The 20,309-nt window shown below is 45.1% G+C and overlaps 1 protein-coding gene across 4 annotated transcripts in view; it reads right to left on the bottom strand.

The window, feature by feature from the left end:
• The window catches only part of frmpd4 (FERM and PDZ domain containing 4), a 583,956-nt gene that overhangs the window by 268,946 nt on the left and 294,701 nt on the right, over positions 1-20,309 (bottom strand). For all 4 annotated transcript variants that reach the window (XM_078408967.1, XM_078408968.1, XM_078408973.1 and 1 more), the window contains exon 2: positions 12,713-12,829. In XM_078408967.1, coding sequence (XP_078265093.1) covers positions 12,713-12,829 — 117 coding nt within the window. The remainder of the gene's footprint in view (positions 1-12,712; positions 12,830-20,309) is intronic.

Raw genomic sequence — 20,309 nt, 5'->3', positions numbered from 1 at the left:
CGGTGAGTAAGGTGGGCCTAAAATTGTCGCGCTATCGTGTACCGTTTTGGCTGTAGTTCAGGAACAAACAAACAAACAAACGAGAGTTTTAGTATATAGATGGGCCGGTAAAACTGCTGCAAGTAAGAATTTCATTTTTCCATTGCCAATACACATGACAAATAGAGTCACAGAGTGATAGAGTGTGGAAACAGGCCTAGCTGACCAGCAAGCAGGAACTCATGCATGCGAGAGTGTAAAACCAATAGGTTTGTTTTCTAACCCATGACATCTGTGCCCAGTGGCAATGCACACTGATGGACTGTGTTACCATTTACTATGGGTTTTGGTTTCCCAATGTTAGGTTGTTTCTAAGCAATTTTTATCCTCATCTGTAAATGCTTTGAGACTGAAGCTGGTTACAATAGACAATAGACAATAGGTGCAGGAGGAGGCCATTCGGCCCTTCGAGCCAGCACCGCCATTCAATGTGATCATGGCTGATCATTCTTAATCAGTACCCCGTTCCTGCCTTCTCCCCATACCCCCTGACTCCGCTATCCTTAAGAGCTCTATCTAGCTCTCTCTTGAATGCATTCAGAGAATTGGCCTCCACTGCCTTCTGAGGCAGAGAATTCCACAGATTCACAACTCTCTGACTGAAAAAGTTTTTCCTCATCTCAGTTCTAAATGGCCTACCCCTTATTCTTAAACTGTGGCCCCTTGTTCTGGACTCCCCCAACATTGGGAACATGTTTCCTGCCTCTAACGTGTCCAACCCTTTAATAATCTTATACGTTTCGATTAGATCCCCTCTCATCCTTCTAAATTCCAGTGTATACCTGAGGCAATAAAGTGTCTTGTTTCCAAACAATAGTCATAGAGTCATAGAGTGATACAGTGTGGAAACAGACCTTTCGGCCCAACTTGCCCACACCGGCCAACATGTCCCAGCTACACCAGTCCCACCTGCCTGCGCTTGGTCCATAACCCTCCAAGCTTGTCCTATCCATGTACCTGTATAACTGTTTCTTAAATGTTGGGATAGTCCCTGCCTCAACTACCTCCTCTGGCAGCTTGTTCCATACACCCACCACCCTTGTTGTGAGAAAGTTGCCCATCAGATTCCTATTAAATCTTTTCCCCTTCACCTTAAACCTATGTCCCCTGGTCCTCGATTCACCTACTTTGGGCAAGAGACCCTGTGCATCTAAACTCTTGACTCTAGGCTCTCGATATGCATGTTTGGATTTTTTACTGCAAGGCAGATTTCTGTTCAGCCATTATATTGTTCATTTTTAAGGAGGAAGAGTTAATGTATCACCTGCCTAAATTATTGAAAAGCTGATGGTTTATGCAGCAGTGCTCGACATGTGATATTAAAGGGCAGGGAGGCTGTTGGGAACAAAAAGCAAACAGAACAGTAAATGGATGTTTCACCCATTCCTTCTCTCCAGAGATGCTGCCTGTCCCGCTGAGTTACTCCAGCATTTTGTGTCTACCTTCGTTTTCTTTCCCCAGGTTGGCTCCAAGTGAGTTGTGGCAGATGCAAAGAATTACTGTTGGGGCTAGTTTCGTATTTTCTATGGCTGAACAGTATCATGGACCCAAATAGGAAACAGTAAATGAGGAAAGAATGTAGAATATTCGCAAAGAAAAGTGGATGAAAATCCAAAAAGGCTTTACCAGAGTGGCGGAAGTGAAATGGAGAAGTCAGAGGTATGGATGCATCAATTCAAAGGTGGGAGTTAAGGCACAAAAATATATATTTGAAACATTCCTTTATGGGTTCCCAGCGTCACTGGGAAAGCCAGCATTTCTCACCAATCTATAATGGCGCTCAGGAAGGTGATGGTGAGCAACAGTCTTTTTGTATAAGAAAATAACTGCAGATGCTGGTACAAATCGAAGGTATTTATCCACAAAATGCTGGAGTAACTCAGCAGGTCAGGCAGCATCTCGGGAGAGAAGGAATGGGTGACGTTTCGGGTCGAGACCCTTCTTCAGACTGACAACAGTCTTTTTGTTGAAGGTATTGGCGCAGTTGAAATGAGTGGTGGGTTCCAGGATTTAAGCCAAGTCATCACAATGGATCGTGCATTTTCAAGTCGCATATTTGGAGGGAGGTTCCCATGTCCTTGTCCTTTTTAGCAGTAGAGGTAGCAAGTTTGGGAGAGGCTAGCAAAGTAATCCAGGCAGGTAACTGCAGTGCATTGAGTAGATGGTATGCATTGCAGACACTGTGCGTCAAGGGAGGTGGAAGGGAAGAGTGCAATGGGATGTACATCGTGTAGGCCAGTAGTGTCCAAACTTTTTTCAAAGAAGGCCAGATTTGATAATGTGAAAATACCCAAGGGCCAATGCCCCCCCTCCCCCCAAACCTTTAACTAATGCCCCCCCCCCCCCCCCCCCCCAGACCTTTATCTAATGCGCTCCCCCCCCTCGGACCTTTATCTAATGCGCTCCCCCCTCCCCCCGGACCTTTATCTAATGCGCTCCCCCCCCCCCCGGACCTTTATCTAATGCGCTCCCCCCCCCCCCCCCCCCCCCCCGGACCTTTATCTAATGCGCTCCCCCCCCCCCCCGGACCTTTATCTAATGCGCTCCCCCCCCCCCCCCGGACCTTTATCTAATGCGCTCCCCCCCCCCGGACCTTTATCTAATGCGCTCCCCCCCCCCCCCGGACCTTTATCTAATGCGCTCCCCCCCCCCCCCGGACCTTTATCTAATGCGCTCCCCCCCCCCGGACCTTTATCTAATGCGCTCCCCCCCCCCCCCCGGACCTTTATCTAATGCGCTCCCCCCCCCCCCCCCGGACCTTTAACTAATGCGCTTCCCCGCCCATCCCCCGGACCTTTAACTAATGCGCTCCCCCCCATCCCCCGGACCTTTAACTAATGCGCCCTCCCCTCATTCTGTTAGACAGTGCTGGCGGGCGATAAACAATAAATTTAAGACGGAAGCTGCGAGCCGTATTTTGGACATGTCTGGTGTAGGCTGTTTGTCTTGGATGATGTCAAGCTTCTTGAGAGTTGTTGGTACTTCGATTATTCAAGCAGACGGGGAGTAGTAATTAAAGATTGAATATTATACAACCATCTGCTAACTTCTGAACATATGGTAGCAGGAGGTAATTGTTTAGTTTAGTTTAGTTTCGAGATGCAGCGCGGAAACAGGCCCTTCGGTCCATCGGGTCCACGCCGACCAGCGATCCCCGCACATTAACACTATCCTACACACATTAGGAACAATTTTTACATTTACCAAGACAATTAACCTTCAAAGTTGTACGTCTTTGGAGTGTGGGAGGAATCCGCAGATCTCGGAGAAAACCCATGCAGGTCACGGGGAGAACGTACAAACTCCGTACAGACAGCACCCGTAGTCGGGACCGAACCCTGATCTCCGGCGCCTCATTCGCTGTAAGGCAGCAACTCTACCGCTGCGCCACCGTGCAGCCATTGATGAAGGTCAACAATGTATCAATGACTTGGATGAAAATGTAGATGGGTTAAGACGTACGTTTGCTGATGACACAAATGTTGGTGGAGTTGTGAGTAGCAAAGAAGGCTGACAAAGGAAACAGTGGGAAAAAGATCAGTTGGCTGGAACTTAATCCGAGGAATTGGGAAGTCCAATGTAAGTAGAAAGTACACTGTTAATGGCAAGACCCTAAACATCATTGATGTACAGATGGATCTTGAGGTCCAAATCCATAGCTCCGTGAAAGTAACAACACAAGTAGATGGGGGTGGTAAAGGAGGCGTCTGGTATGATTGCCTTCAAAGGTTGGAGCATGGAGTGTAAGAGTCAAGAAGTCATAGGACAGCTTTATGACATTTTGGGTTGGCTGCATTTGGATCATTTTGTGTTGTGTGGACATCCTATTACAATCTTTGGGGAGGCTACAGAAGAGGTTTGCCAAGGTGCAGCCTAGATTAGTGAATATTATCTCGAAGGGGAGGTTGGACAGGCTTTGATTATTATTTTGCTTGTCAGAAGCCAAGGGGAGACCAGATGCAAGTTTATAAAATTATGAGCAGCATAGCTAAGGAGATAGGAAGGATCTTTTACCCAGTGAAGAAAGGCCAAATACTGTCGGGAGAGGGGGAAAGATTAAAGGGGATGTGTGAGGCAATTTTTTTGTGCGGAATGGTAGCTTTTAGATTTTTTTTAGATTTAGAGATATAGCGCAGAAACAGGCCCTTCGGCCCACCGGGTCCGTGCCGCCCAGCGATCCCCGCACACTAACACCCACTAGGGACAATTTCTTTTTACATTTGCCCGGCCAATTAACCTACATACCTGTACGTCTTTGGAGTGTGGGAGGAAGCCGAAGATCTCGGAGAAAACCCACGCAGGTCACGGGGAGAACGTACAAACTCCGTACAGACGGCGCCCGTAGTCAGGATCGAACCTGAGTCTCCGGTGCTGCATTCGCTGTAAGGCAGCAACTCTACCGCTGCGCCACCGTGCCGCCACATGGGGTCGGTGCCTAGAACTCACTGCGAGGGGTGGTATTGGAAGTGGACAGAATAGTGGTATTTACGAGGCTTTTAGGTGTCCCATGGAGATGCAGGGAATGGAGGTATGTGGATCATATGTAGGCAATACAAATCAGTTCAAGTATGTATCATGTTCGACACAGGTATCGTGGAACCGAAGGATCTGTTCCAGTGCAGTGCTGTACTGCTCTGTGGAGCTGAAAGTTGTTGGATAAAAATGGAATTTAATTCTAGTTATTGTATAAAGAAGGAACATGCTTTGATGCAGCATCTTTCACAGTTTCAGGATGGTGTGAAGGATTTTGTAGCCAGTGAAGTACTTCTGAAACGCAATCAATGCTCTAATGTAGGAAATCACTTCCAAACGGTGCAGCAAATATGAATTTAAGTGACTGACACTGCATTTCAATAAGGTACCATTTTTTAAGTAAAAATTCACCACAGTTCTATTTGCAATGAGTTTGCATAAAGGCAGCAGGGATTTCAATGATCTGACGTTTATAGAGTGCTGAAGATGGATGAGCGGGCAGGCAAATTGAAGTCCAGAGGTAACGGAGGAATGGGTCAGGGTTTCATCCATGATGGGGAAGGGGATAGGAGACTGTGTGGAATAATATAAGAAAATAACTGCAGATGCTGGTACAAATCAAAGGTATTTATTCACAAAATGCTGGAGTAACTCAGCAGGTCAGGCAGCATCTCAGGAGAGAAGGAATGGCCGACTGTGTGGAGGTCATAGCCTCAGAATTAAAGGGCACTCTTTTAGAAAGGAGGTGAGGAGGAACTTCTTTAGTCAGAGGGTAGTTAATCTGTGGAACTTATTGCCACAGAGGCCTGCGGAGGCCAAGTGAGTGGATATTTTTAAGGCAGAGAGAGAAAAATTCATGATTAGAACGGGTTTCAAGGGTTATGGGGAGAAGGCAGGAAAATGGGATTAGGAGGCAGAGATCAACCATGGTTTAATCGCAGAGTAGACCCGATGGACCGAATGGCCTAATTCTACTACTATAACCTGTGAACTTGTGAACTATGTTGCTTTTGCAGAAGACAGATGGTTGGAAGCTCATGACAGGGTCAAACAGGAAGACAGGTTTACAAATAATTTTGATTAGCTTCATCAATAGACTTCAGGAAAACCAGTGCAGAACACGACCCACTCTACATCAATGGGGTCTGTGTGGAAAGGGTACCCGCTTTCAGGTTCCTGGGTACGCACATCGCAGAGGATCTTACCTGGTCTATCAACACCATCACCACAGTGAAGAAGGCACAGCAGAGACTCCACTTCCTGAGGATCCTCAGGAAGACCAACCTGCAGGAGAAGCTCATGATGTCCTTCTATCGCTGCTCCATCGAGAGTGTGCTGGCATACTGTATAACCACATGGTATGCCAGCTGCTCAGAAAAGGACAGGAAGGCCCTTCAGAGGGTCATCACGACGGCCCAGAAGATCATCGGCTGCTCACTGCCCTCCCTGGAGCACCTGTTCAGCCTACGCTGCCTCAGTAGAGCAGGCAAAATAATAAAAGATCCATCCCACCCCGGCCACCGTCTGTTTGTTCATCTGCCCTCTGGTCGACGTTTCAGGTCGATCAAATCCCGAACAAACAGACTTAAGAACAGTTTTTACCCCAGGGCCATACGAGAACTGAACACTACTTTCTGCACTAGGCAACTCTGTTAAAACTTTTGTACTTAATATAATTGTATTTATTTGTTTTTGCATTTATTGCATATATGTTTTTACGCACCGTCAGGATTGGCTATTTTTTAATTTCGTTGTACTCGTTGCAATGACAATAAATGAATATTATTATTATTATTATCCAATGACAAAGGAAACGTGTGAATTAGACAGGAAGGGAATAAAGAATGCAATAAGAGCTGACGTCCAAATAGCTTTGGACACGACGAGACAGTTGAAGAATATTTCAGCACTGGGAACAAGGCAAGTGAAATGTGTGGGAAGGAACTGCAGATGCCAGTTTAAACCAAAGATAGGCACAAAAAGCTGGAATAACTCAGTGGGTCAGGCAGCGTATCTGGAGAAAAGGAATAGGTGACGTTTCATGTCGAGGCTCTTCTCCAGTCCGAAGATAGGTCTCGACCCGAAATGTCTCAAAGCAATTGAAATGTCAGCTCAGAGCCACAAAGGGCTGAGGATGAAGATGAGTTTTATGGAATCAATGGATGCCTGGAAAACAGTTTGGCATATTTCCAAGAGGCTGCACACAAATGAGAATAAAGGACAAATCAGAGAACTGAACTTTGGCAACTTCGGAAAGGAATGTGTTAAAATGGAAAGAGAAATCATTGACTCAATAGGCAGGAATTGAACTTGACAAGTGCCACCCTGCCCGACAAATTGCTAGAGAAAGATGGGTCTCGATCCGAAACGTCACCGGTTCCTTCTCTCAAGAGATGCTGCCTGTCCCGCTGAGTTACTCCAGCTATTTGTGTTTATCTAAAGTGCCAGAGGTACAACACTGGAGAAGGTTGGACTGGACCACCATGTCAATGGCTGCAGTCCAGATGAGGCAGATGTGGAGAGATACTTTGCCACACAGGGTGGTAAGAAGCTGCTTTGTTACCCTGACAAGGGATGAGCATTGATTGCTGGTGTTCGGAGCCTTGGAGAAGATGGCATGGATTTCAGACACTTTGCCACGTTGAATGAAATTGAACGGAAAGGGATACGGGTTGTGGCGCAGTAGTGCGCAAAGATTTATGATGCGGGAATGTTATTTCTGAGAAGCGTGGTGACGATGACACATCTGATGATGTAAGAGAAATAGTTAGGGTGAGGGTGAGAGATTATAAATTGGCAGACTACCTCTCAACTGTTAAGAGACATAAAGCAGAGACAGACCCTCACCAAGTACAGGTTAAGTGACCACCATTTGGCAGTTGAAAAAGGAAGACAGAAGAGATCTTGGCAACCAAGAGAAAATACAATATGCGGTCACTGCTTGACAGATGAGGTCGAAACAGAGGTGCACTTCCTCTTAAAATGTAAAAAATCCGATAAAATGAGGAAAATATATTTTGAAAAACTCAGTCTGGCGACCCCAGATTTTAAAGATCTAGATGATATATCAAAACTAAGAATAATCCTTGGCGAAGGAAATACGGCACATCTTGGCGCACAATACGTAACAGCATGCCACAACCTGAGAGACAGTGAATGACCAACATGTACACATACATGTATACATACATTGACACTCAGGAAATTAATATCGACCTGCTAAACTTGCTTCCTTGCTGTACTGTTTACAACTGCAAGAACGAGTAGCAATCGATAAAAGGCTATAAATGTATTGAGTGAATATATATATATATATATATATATATATATATATATATATATATATATATATATATATGTACAGGGGCATATCGACCCATGCATTGTATACTTCTTTTTATATTCATGCGTTTTAAATATGTATGTTATGTTCTATACTTTGGCAATATAATGATGTATCTTGTCATGCCAATAAAGTTTTTTTAATTGAAATTGAAATTGGGAAACATTAGCAATATTGTTCATAACGGGGAAGTTTGGGGCCAAAAAATTGATGAGAGTTCAGGTCAAGAAGGACCCAAAGGTCTCAAAGACACAGTACATTGAGAGTAAGACAGGAGCGACAAAGGGAGAAATGGAGAATACAACAAGGACAGTGTGAGGGGAGAGAGGGAAAAGAGAGAGATAAGGGGTTAGGGGAAGAGCTGAGCTGATGGTCTTTCTGATCGTATAGTAAAATATAGTAAAGACCAGCAGCTCCAGAAAGATACATTTGGTTTTAAGAGTGCAGGATGGAAATGAAAAGAGAAAGACAGCATAGAGTGGATGTGGAGTGGATGTCCCCACTCTTGGGAGAGTCTAGGACCAGAGGTCATAGCCTCAGCATTAAAGGACGTTCCTTTAGGAAAGAGACGAGGAGGAATTTCTTTAGTCACAGGGTGGCGAATCTGTGGAATTCTTTGTCACAGAAGGCTGTGGAGGTCGTCAATGGATATTTTTACGGCAGAGATAGATAGATTCTTAAGGCAGAGATAGATAGATTATTAATTAGCTTGTATGTCAGGGGTTATGGGAGGAAAGCAAGAGAATGGGGTTAGGAGGGAGAGATGGATCAGCCATGATTGAATGGCGGAGTAGACTTGATGGGCTGAATGGCCTAATTCTGCTTCTATCACTTCTGAACATGAGGTGATCGACTGGCTATTGGCAGCAGTTCTGATCTGAACCAACCAGCATTTAAACAAAGGCGAGTCTGGGGCTGCAGCAGCCACAGTGTTAAACAGTGCAATACCAGAGTTGGGACAGGATGAATCTGGCAGCTTCTTCTGCCGCAGGACTCCACAAGGAGTCCTGGAACAGAGCCCATTCTCAATCTAATCCTCCAGTATTAATTAAAAATGTATTACCAGTTAGAAGCCTGTAGATTCTGAAAGCAAGGGACAGCTGAAATGGTTCACAAATGGTACAGTTCTCAAGGCTTAAGAAAGAACAACGCTGAGGGAAGGTGGAGGAACAAGGTATTGGGCTCATGGTGCTGGGACATGCATCCTGTCCGCTGCCCACACTTAACATTTCCAGATGTAGAGAACCAACTTTGCCTGTCCTGTGCATCTGGGACGTCAATGGTGTAGCAGTCCCAGTGGCAACAAGGTGTCAGCTTGGTGCAATGGGAGAACCAGCAACGAAGTGCCATAGTGACGCCCACTGGACATTGGAGGAACAGCACCTCATATTTCACTGTCATGGGCCTCCTCCAGTGCCATAGTGAGGCCCACTGGAAATTGGAGGAACAGCACCTCATATTTCGCCTGGGCAGCTTGCAGCCCAGTGGTATGAACATTGACTTCTCCAACTTTAGATAGTTCCTCTGTCCCTCCCTTCCCCTCGCCCTTCCCAGATCTCCCTCTATCTTCCTGTCTCCACCTATATCCTTCCTTTGTCCCGCCCCCCCTGACATCAGTCTGAAGAAGGGTCTTGACCCGAAACGTCACCCATTCCTTCTCTCCTGAGATGCTGCCTGACCTGCTGAGTTACTCCAGCATTTTGTGAAACAAATACCTTCGATTTGTACCAGCATCTGCAGTTATTTTCTTATACGAAGATGTCCCTGACAGCCAACAAAGCTGAAGTGGACTCAGCCAGCTGTGAAAGCTGTCACTGGGTTTGACATTCAGAGATATATATATTTTTTAACTATTAAAATAAAATGCTTAAAGGAATAAATCCAACTAAAACGGACACTTTTCTTATGATTACTTTCATTACTTATGAAAAACCTCAAAGGAAAGCAAAATATTAAAACAAGGTTCAGTAACGTGTTTCTTACTTCAGGGTTCATTGACTTGACTCTTGGCACTCAAGAGACATTGTGCAGGTTGGAGCAAGTTGAAGCTTGGTGCAAAAGGCAAGGAGACCGAGGCCCTGCTCCCAAAGTGCCCTGACAGACCTGGCAGCGACTTTAGGCATTTGTGGTGTTTGTAAATGCGTCCGACAATCCGACTTAAATCAGCACAAATTAAAAGTAAAAGTCAACAAAATGAAGAATAAATAAACTCAATCAAAACACAACAAAAATTAACATTAAAATAAAAATATTAAGTGTGTGGGAACAAACTGCAGATGCTGGTTTAAACTGAAGATAGACGCGACAAGATGGAGTAACTCAGGGGCACAAACGGCATCTCTGGAGTGAAGTAATAGGTGATGTTTCGGGTCGAGACACTTCTTCAGACAAATAAAATTGTTCAAATGCTTTCCACGGGGTCAAATGGAGTCGCCATTCAACACTCTAGCAAGCCCGAGTGTAAAGACAGAGAACAAAATATGATGTGCTCAGTACATTAGTGAGCTGGAGGCCAGAGCTGCCAACAACTGACTACCAGTTCTATTCATATCATATCATATATCTACAGCCGGAAACAGGCCTTTTCGGCCCTCCAAGTCCGTGCCGCCCAGCGATCCCCGTACATTAACACTATCCTACACCCACTAGGGACAATTTTTACATTTACCCAGCCAATTAACCTACATACCTGTACATCTTTGGAGTGTGGGAGGAAACCGAAGATCTCGGAGAAAACCCACGCAGGTCACGGGGAGAACGTACAAACTCCTTACAGTGCAGCACCCGTAGTCAGGATCGAACCTGAGTCTCCGGCGCTGCATTCGCTGTAAAGCAGCAACTCTACCGCTGCGCTACCGTGCCGCAGACTTGTTCTTTGTGTGGAAATTTGAAAGGTACTGAACTGCATACAATTGCTCCTCCTTCAGAACAGCTGGTTATCAGTAAACTCAGTTTTAATGGAATGAGGCAGGAAATCATATTACTGCAGATAAGATTGAGAATGGGAATCCACTTGACCAATTGAAGCCGAAGACATCAGATGATAAACTATTATGTTTGCAATTAAAGTGAATTGCTTACTAATGTCACCACTCCATGAGCAGAACCTGCAGTTATTTTGCTTTCCAAGTACGAAATGTAGTCTAGCACGGAACGATAATTGTGGACCCCAGCAAACAAAAATTGGGAAGTGCAAGTCGATTTGCTTGTTGCTTTGGTGTAAACCCACACGGACGCATTTGGAGTTTCATTAATGATGTTTAAAGTAGAAATTTGAAATGACTGTTGTAACAATTAATTCTTCTGAATGATGGAGTGATGGAGAGGCAAGGATCTAACGGAAGGAAGAAAATAGAAGTCTTTCTTTAGGCAGCACATTCGAGCAGCGGTAGAGTTGCTGCCTTACAGCGTTTGCAGCGCCAGAGACTCGGGATCAATCCTGACCACGGGTGCTGTCTGCGCCGAGTCTGTACGTACTCCCCGTGACCTGCGTGGGTTTTCTCCGGGTGCTTCGGTTTCCTTCCACACCTCAAAGATGTACAGGTTTGTAGGTTAATTGGCTTGGTATAATTGCAAATTGTCCCTAGTATGTGTAGGATAGTGTTCGTGTGTGGGTGGTTACAGACTTGAAGGGCCTGTTTCTGTAAACTGATTCATCCTCTTACTGAAGCATCCTGAGGTTGGTTCGATAATGTCACGGTGGTTATGATATAAATTCATATATTATTATAGTTGATTTTTAGATTTAGAGATACAGCGCGGAAACAGGTCCTTCGGCCCACCGAGTCCGCGCCGCCCAGCGATCCCCGCACATTAACACTATCCTACACACACTAGGGACAATTTTTACATTTACCCAGTCAATTAACCTACATACCTGTACGTCTTTGGAGTGTGGGAGGAAACCGAAGATCTTGGAGAAAACCCACGCAGGTCACGGGGAGAACGTACAAACTCCGTACAGACAGCACCCGTAGTCAGGATCGAACCTGAGTCTCCGGCGCTGCATTCGCTGTAAGGCAGCAACTCTATCGCTGCGCCACCGTGGACATTGGATTTTCCCAAATGGACAACTGCCCATAATTAAATTCAAAGTAGTTACTTATTTCATTGCTGTGGTACTAATTCGGGTTAATTGACAACACTAATAATAACATTCAACAAGCTCAATACACTTAACCAGGCACTATTCTAACAATTTATTCCAACTCACCCAGCACTGCTGTGTGACTCAGGCTAGTCTGACACCACCTGCCCAAGTCATGGCCGCTACCACCAATGGGTCCAGGACCATCACCACCTTCAAGCTCCCCACCAAGTTGCACACCATTCTGACTTGGAAATACATTGATGATCTCTCACCATCGCTGGGTGTAAATCCTAGACCTCTCTGCAAATCAACACTCAGGGTGTACACATGAAAACAGAGACAATAGGGGCAGGAGTTGAGCCTCTTGGCCCTTCGAGCCAGCACCGCCATTCAATATGATCACGGCTGATCATCCAAAATCAGTACCCCCTTCCCGCTTTCCCTCCATACCCCTTGATTCCGTTAGCCCTAAGAGCTATATCTGGGATACCCAGGACTGCAACAGCACAAGGCAGAGATTCACCACCAATTTCCTAAGGGCAGGAAGCGACAGGCTTTGCCAGTGTCTCTCAGACCCTGAAAAATGAATAATTCATTCATAATAAAACAAACTCAGATATTTTTATGTTCTCTTGCTGTTGGTGATATGCTCTTGTCTGGGGTAACGGGATCGAAATCCCCAATATTTTGCAGATTTGGTGTGGCTGCAGGCACCTCTGTAATGCAAGAAACAATAGATGCAACCAAAGATAGGCCTTTAAACCTACTTGATGTAGTAATCTCTGCCGTCCTTAGTAGTCGCCATCTCCCATCCATAGGGAAGCCCCTGAGAAGAGTTCCAGGTTGGCGGAGAAGGTAACCAGCTTGAAGACTTGCTTCTGTGGCTGGAAATGTAGAACAAAACAATTACGTTAAAAGTTGAATATGAATTCCTTCACTACTTATTTCATTCCTCAGTGGCCACGAAAAGCCCCAATGAAGGGTACAGTATAATGTTCATCATAATCCAAGACTTGCTGACATCACTTAGTGGCAGGGTAATTTACCTTGTAGATTTGGTGACCATCTTCAGCAAATGAGGTCACCAAACCTTCCAGTGAACCACAAAATGGTTGCTCACACAAAAAAACGTCAAGAACATCCAAGTGCATTCAAAATACCACAAAGCCAGATCTAATTGCAACATTTCTCACCATTAGATGAAATTACATTGCAAAAAGCACATAATTGGTTGTTAATTGCTTTGGGATGGATTCAAGTCATAAGGACATTATGTAAATGCAGAGCATTTCTGTCCTTTGAATAAGCAACTCAAAATGGGTTTCGGAGTATTTAACTCCATTGAATCCTTTTAATAAACAGGACAGCATTTGATCCAAAAAAAATCACCATCTTTTCGAAAATATATTCATTCTCTTTTTACATGATTTCATGTTAGTCGGGCCAGAGTCTGAGGCTACATTAACTTTTTTATTACAACGTTACTTAATAGGCATAATTTCACATCTCTCAAACATAATGGAGTTCAACACATTAGTCTAATAGGATTAAAATGTATCAGTGGAATTATATGCACAGTTAAGAATGATTAATATGCCTGCTTTCAACTTTACAAAGCATTACATCATAAATCAAGCAGAGGTTTATTATCCTTCTATATTATGGTACAAGACTTCATCCGGAGTTGCAGGAACAATCAAATTTACAGTTTCGACCATCTTATAAAGATTTGCTTTACTTTTATTATTGTTGTTTAATTCTTACACAGACACTGCAAGAGATGGAATGACATCTTTATTCATTGTTTGTGTTAGCTCTGGGTTATTGCCGAGGCAGATTTTAGAAACAGAATTCCAACCATAAGCAACTGCCTCTAATATTCTTATACTACATAATCATGATTGTCTTGGATGACTATCGTGAATGATATCACTAATGGTAGAGGCTGCCGTTTTAAATACATTAACTGTCCCAGTAAAATGCAGTGAATGTAATTTAACCACAAGACATGATCGGATACATGGTCATAGCAAGATGGTCAATATTTCAGGGCAAGCTGTTTAAAATGTAGTACAATGCATTATAATACTTATTGTGTTCAAACCGTCAGAATTGTGAGATAAGGGGAAAGGGAACTATAAATCACAAGATATAAAAGGGAATTATAAATCACTCGACCCGAAACGTCAAATTGTCCCACCCCCGACATCAGTCTGAAGAAGGGTCTCGACCCGAAAAGTCAAATTGTCCCACCCCCGACATCAGTCTGAAGAAGGGTCTCGACCCGAAACGTCAAACAACATATCATCCACCAACATTTCCGTCACCTACAACGGGACCCCACCACTGGCCATATCTTCCCATCCCCTCCCCTCTCTGCGTTCCGCAGAGACCGTTCCCTCCGTAACTCCCTGGTCCACTCATCCCTTCCTACCCAAACCATCCCAACGCCGGGCACTTTCCCTTGCAACCGCACGTGATGCAACACCTGTCCCTTTACCTCCCCCCTCAACTCCATCAAAGGACCCAAACAGTCTTTCCAGGTGAGACAGAGGTTCACCTGCACCTCCTCCAACCTCATCTATTGCATCCGCTGCTCTAGATGTCAACTTATTTATATCGGCGAAACCAAGCGCAGGCTCGGCGATCGCTTCGCTGAACACCTGCGCTCGGTCCGCATTAACGTAACTGATCTCCCGGTGGCCCAGGACTTTAACTCCCCCTCCCATTCCCAGTCTGACCTCTCTGTCATGGGCCTCCTCCAGTGCCATAGTGAGGCCCGCCGGAAATTGGAGGAGCAGCACCTCATATTTCGCCTGGGCAGTTTGCAGCCCGGTGGTATGAACGTCGACTTCTCCAACTTCAGATAGCTCCTCTGTCCCTCCCTTCCCCTCCTCCTTCCCAGATCTCCCTCTATCTTCCTGTCTCCACCTATATCCTTCCTTTGTCCCACCCCCGACATCAGTCTGAAGAAGGGTCTCGACTCGAAACGTCACCCATTCCTTCTCTCCCGAGATGCTGCCTGACCTGCTGACTTACTCCAGCATTTTGTGTATAAATCACAAGATATCTTAAGTGAGGGGATCTGGCAGTGTTACTGAAGAGGGCAGTGAACTCCCATTCTGGTCTATGCCCAGGAACAGAGGAATGCTGTTCACATGAGTCATTCAACTTGGTAGGAAGTTCTGCATTCTCACCACTCTTTCCTGAATGCATTTCTAGATGTTGTTTCCTTGGGACCTCCATTTTTGGATGCTAATGCTATCTCACATGGAAGTACCAGGACCCAGAACCTTTCCTTTGTTAAGCTCCAGTGAGCTCCTGTTCTGGTCTATGCCCAGGGTGTCGAGAACATCCTGTTGGGCTAATGGGCCAGATGAACGCGGTCACATGAGGACAAGCAATACTCTCTGACTATCAATTATTATCTCTGCCCCTCAGTCATGCATTGAATCCATTGTATCTCAACAACTTGGGAAACACTCATCGGAGATCCTCGCTTGCATGTTTGTATCCATCAAGTGAAGGCTTGTTATGTTTGTACCTCGGGACTCAAGGTGGAATCTGCTTTCCGACACAAATTAGTAAGAACTCAAAAGCAAACAATACATAAAGCCCTGGACGTCAGGCAACTTCTGTGGAAAGAGAAACAGAGTGGAACTTTTAAATCAATGACCCTTTGTCAAAAGTGGGAAAGGGAAAATAGGTTTATTCCAGGTTATGGTGAAGGTTGGGGAAGCGATGAAGTTACATCAGAAAAATGGATTGGGAGATTTTCAATAGACAATAGACAATAGAAAATAGGTGCAGGAGAAGGCCATTTGGCCCTTCGAGCCAGCACCGCCATTCAATGTGATCATGGCTGATCATTTTCAATCAGTACCCCGTTCCTGCCTTCTCCCCATACCCCCTGACTCCGCTATCCTTAAGAGCTCTATCTAGCTCTCTCTTGAATGTATTCAGAGAATTGGCCTCCACTGCCCTCTGAGGCAGAGAATTCCACAGATTCACAACTCTCTGACTGAAAAAGTTTTTCCTCATCTCAGTTCTAAATGGCCTACCCCTTATTCTTAAACTGTGGCCCCTGGTTCTGGACTCCCCCAACATTGGGAACATGTTTCCTGCCTCTAACGGGTCCAACCCGTTAATAATTTTATACGTTTCGATAAGATCCCCTCTCATCCTTCTTTTCCCGAGAGATCCTGCTAGCACTGAACTACACAACAAGGAATCAAGCACTGTTCTGATGCCTTCCAGTTTTCTATATAGTGGGCTATTTATGTCAACTTGAAATTGGTCATTCGACCACGGCACAAGGCAAGAACTACATTTCTACAAAACCATATCCGAGGATGACCCTTAAATTATGCTAACATTCAAAAAGCTTGGGAAGGGTATGAGTCTTCAACAAATTGTATCTTCCTCTAGTTAATATTTTGAATTGGTACTTCATTTTCTTCGGAAAACACGTCAGATCTTTGGGCCAAATCGTGCTTGCCGACTTCCATCACACCTATCTTTTGTGTAGGAAGGAACTGCAGATGCTGGTTTACACTGACGATAGTCACAAGAGTCAAGTCAAGAGTCAAGAGTGTTTTATTGTCACATGTCCCAGATAGAACAATGAAATTCTTACTTGCAGCAGCACAGCAGAATATGTAAACATAGTAAACTGGAAACGATATAGTAAACGAGAGAGAAAAAAAATGCCGGAGTAACTCAGCGGGACAGGCAGCATTTCTGGATAGAAGGAATGGGTGATGTTTCGAGTCCTATTTGTTACTGGTTTAGATGTGGAAGGCCAATCTCACTGGCTGTCTGTATCCTGATCTCATGGTCTCAGCCTTGCCTCAAAAATTCTCGGCAGCCTTTGGAAACTGGCAAAACTGTGTCACCAGCTGCATTAGTTGCCATTAACCTAAATAGGTTTTAAGTTGTCTTTTACACCCATAAAAATGAAAGTAAAATAAATTTAATGAAATACACATAAGACAAAAGCAAATAAAACATGAAAACCATTCAAAATAATTTATTAGGTAACTTAACTGCTTCCAAAATATTTATCAAACAATTCCCATTGAAATCAATGTCATCTCCAATTCCGTGACTCTTTTAGACCTGACTTTAAACTTTAGAGATGCAGCGTGGAAACAGGCCCTTCGGCCCGTGCCGACCAGCGATCACCCTGGACACAAGCACTACTGGGGACATTTTACAATTTTTACCAAAGCCAATTAACCTACAAATCCCTCTGTCTTTGGAGTGTGGAAGGAAACCAAAGCACCCGGAGAAAACCTATGTGGTCACAGGGGGAACGTCCAAACTCCGTACAGACAGCATCCGTAGTCAGGATCGAACCCGGGACTCTGGCTCCGTAAGGCGGCAACTTTAACGCTGCACCACTGTGCCCATCTTATCTGACCTGTTGCAGGTGAACTTTCCTGGCAAAGTGCGGGTGAAACTCATCATGACTGGGCCTGCCACTGCGGTCCACATGTGGTACATGTTGGGACAGAACCAACATACTCAGTCTTCCACAGAATGGCCTCGCCAAAACGTCACCTATTCCATTCCTCCAGAGATGCTACCGGACCCGCTGAGCTACTCCAGCTTTTTGTGTCCATCTTTAGTCTTCCACATTGTCAAGTAGAACTAGGATTTTGTATTTGAAAGTTTATGTGCAGAAGTCTACGACTTATTTTTGTTTCAATACCTGAACGCCAAGCTTCTGAGTGAAGGAGAAACATTATTTAGTCCTGTGAATCCTTCTGTGGCTAATGTAACCCTAATTAATGCTTTTTAACGTGACCTGAGTGTAACATAATTGATGTGGATTGCAGTAAACACTCGACCAAACATTTTTAAGGCAAGAGTGACAGGTAGACACAAAATGCTGGAGTAACTCAGCGGGTCAGGCAGCTTCTCTGGAGAGAAGGAATGGGTGACGTTTCGGGCAGGGCCGTCTTTACAGCATTATGGGCCCTGGGCAAAGCAGTGTACTGGGGCCCCGACGACAACTACTCACAGGAATAAAAATGTCGCCGCCCCTGTCCGAAAAGCACTTAGCGATGGACTTAGGGTGCTACATTGTTGCGAAAAGCACTTACAGATCGCTGTGAGAAGCACTTAGGGATGGAAAAGCAAAGCACTTAGGGAGCTAATTGTTGCGAAACAGATCGCTGTGAGAAGCACTTAGGGATGGAAAATGTTGCGAAAAAAGCACTTATTGAACCTACATTTTTAAAGTAGTATTTATTTATTGCAAGTCACTTAACATACACAGATCAGCATGGGGCCCCTATGTTCGTGGGGCCCCGGGCAAGTGCCCATCAGGCCCATGCGTTAAGAGGGCCCTGGTTTCGGATGGAGACCCTTCTTCAGACTGATGTCAGGGGAGGGGGAAGGACAAAGATAGAATGTAGTCGGAGACAGTAAGAATAGTGGGAGAACTGGGAAGGGGAAGGGGATAGAGAGGGAAAGCATGGGCTATCTGAAGTTAGAGAAGTCAATGTTCATACTGCTGGGGTGTAAACTACCCAAGCGACATATTTGCGCTGGGCCTCACTCTGACAATGGAGGAGGCCCATGACAGAAAGGTCAGATTGGGAATGGGAGGGGGAGTTGAAGTGCTAAGCCACAGGGAGATCAAGCAAGTTAATATGGACTAAGCGCAGGTGTTCAGCGAAATGATCGCCAAGCCTGTGCTTGGTCTCGCCAATGTAGAGACATTTACACCTGGAACAGCGAAAACAGTAGATGAGGTTGGAGGAGGTGCAGGTGAACCTCTGCCTCACCTGGAAAGACTGTTTGGGTCCTTGGATGGAGTCGAGGGGGGAGGTAAAGAGACAGGTGTTGCATCTCCTGCAGTTGCAGGGGAAAGTGCCCGGGGAGGGGGTGGTTTGGGTGGGAAGGGGCAAGTTGACCAGGGTGTCTCGGAGGGAACGGTCTCTGCGGAAAGTAGAAAGGGGTGGAGATGGGAAGATGTGGCCAGTAGTGGGATCCCGTTAGAGGTGGCAAAAGTGTTGGAGGATTATATGTTGTATGCGACGGCTGATGGGGTGGAAGGTGAGGACAAGGGGGAATGGATTGGGATGCACAGTTTATGGCAAGAGCTTTGTAAACTGTTAAACTCTCACTTGAACTGAGATTTATGCCATCGTTCTTCACTACTTTAACGAGTAATATCTCACTATTAACTTCAGTGAAAATTATCACTTTTTGAGAATGTATAAATTGGCAATTCACATTTAGTTAAACAACATGAACGTGCAAGCAAGAACAGGCAGCTGAGTGTTTTCAACTGGCGTTCAGTTCCGATGGCCAATTTGCACATTGACTCCATTTGCCAGCCTTTTCAGTGGGATTGCAAGGATCAGCAAATGTCCACAATAGACAAAACATTATTAAACATGATAGAGAAGAAACCTAACTGGAAAAGAAATACATGGGCATCAGCTTCTCCAGCTAAGTTTTGTACAATCACCATCAATGACAGATGACCAGTTCTTTTAAACTCTGCATTTCTTGGCTTCCTACCACCTCCAAATTCAGCAGCATGGCTCCTGTTTCTCAGACATATTGAGCCTGCAATTTGATTAACTAAAGGTAATCATGTTTACCGGCAGAAATGCAGCGCCCTTTCTTTCCCAAATGAAAAATAATCTGCGCAAGGCTCATCCTCAACTAACTTTCTCTTATGTGTGTACATCCATGTTCTTCGTCACTCTGACTCGGAAATATATTGCCCATCTTTCATTTCTGCTGGATGTGGGAGCGATGCGGGAAGATTTTTTACCAGAACCACTGAAATTGGTCAAAAAGGCAGCTCACTAACTTCAAATTCAAGGTCAATCAATACAATACAATACAATATATCTTTATTGTCATTGTACCCAGGGGTACAACGAGATTGGGAATGCGCCTCCCATACGATGCAATAATTTAGGTAATTTAGACAGCAGCAACCCAACGAAACGAAACAGTTGTAACAGTTTTGGACAGGGTAAAGTGCAAGTTGATCTATGCGTTGTGGCCATCCGGCTCAGCAGGACCGGTTCATAGCAGCTATGGCCCTGGGGATGAAGCTGTTCCTGAGTCTGGAGGTGCGGGCGTAGAAGGCCTTGTATCGTCTGCCCGATGGAAGGAGTTCGAACAGACTGTTGCAGGGGTGTGAAGAGTCTTTGTGGATGCTGGTGGCTTTTCTGAGGCATCGTGTGTTGTAGATGCCCTCCAAGTCTGGTAGCTGTGTTCCGATGGCCCTCTGAGCTCTATGGACTACCCGCTGTAGAGCTTTCCTTTCTGCCTCCGTGCAGCTGAGGTACCACACAGGGATGCCATGCGTTAGGATGCTCTCTATGGTGCAGC

The sequence above is a fragment of the Rhinoraja longicauda genome, chromosome 12 (assembly GCF_053455715.1).
Source record: "Rhinoraja longicauda isolate Sanriku21f chromosome 12, sRhiLon1.1, whole genome shotgun sequence".
Taxonomy (NCBI): Eukaryota; Metazoa; Chordata; class Chondrichthyes; order Rajiformes; family Arhynchobatidae; genus Rhinoraja; species Rhinoraja longicauda.
This window is presented reverse-complemented; position numbering and strand designations above follow the sequence as displayed.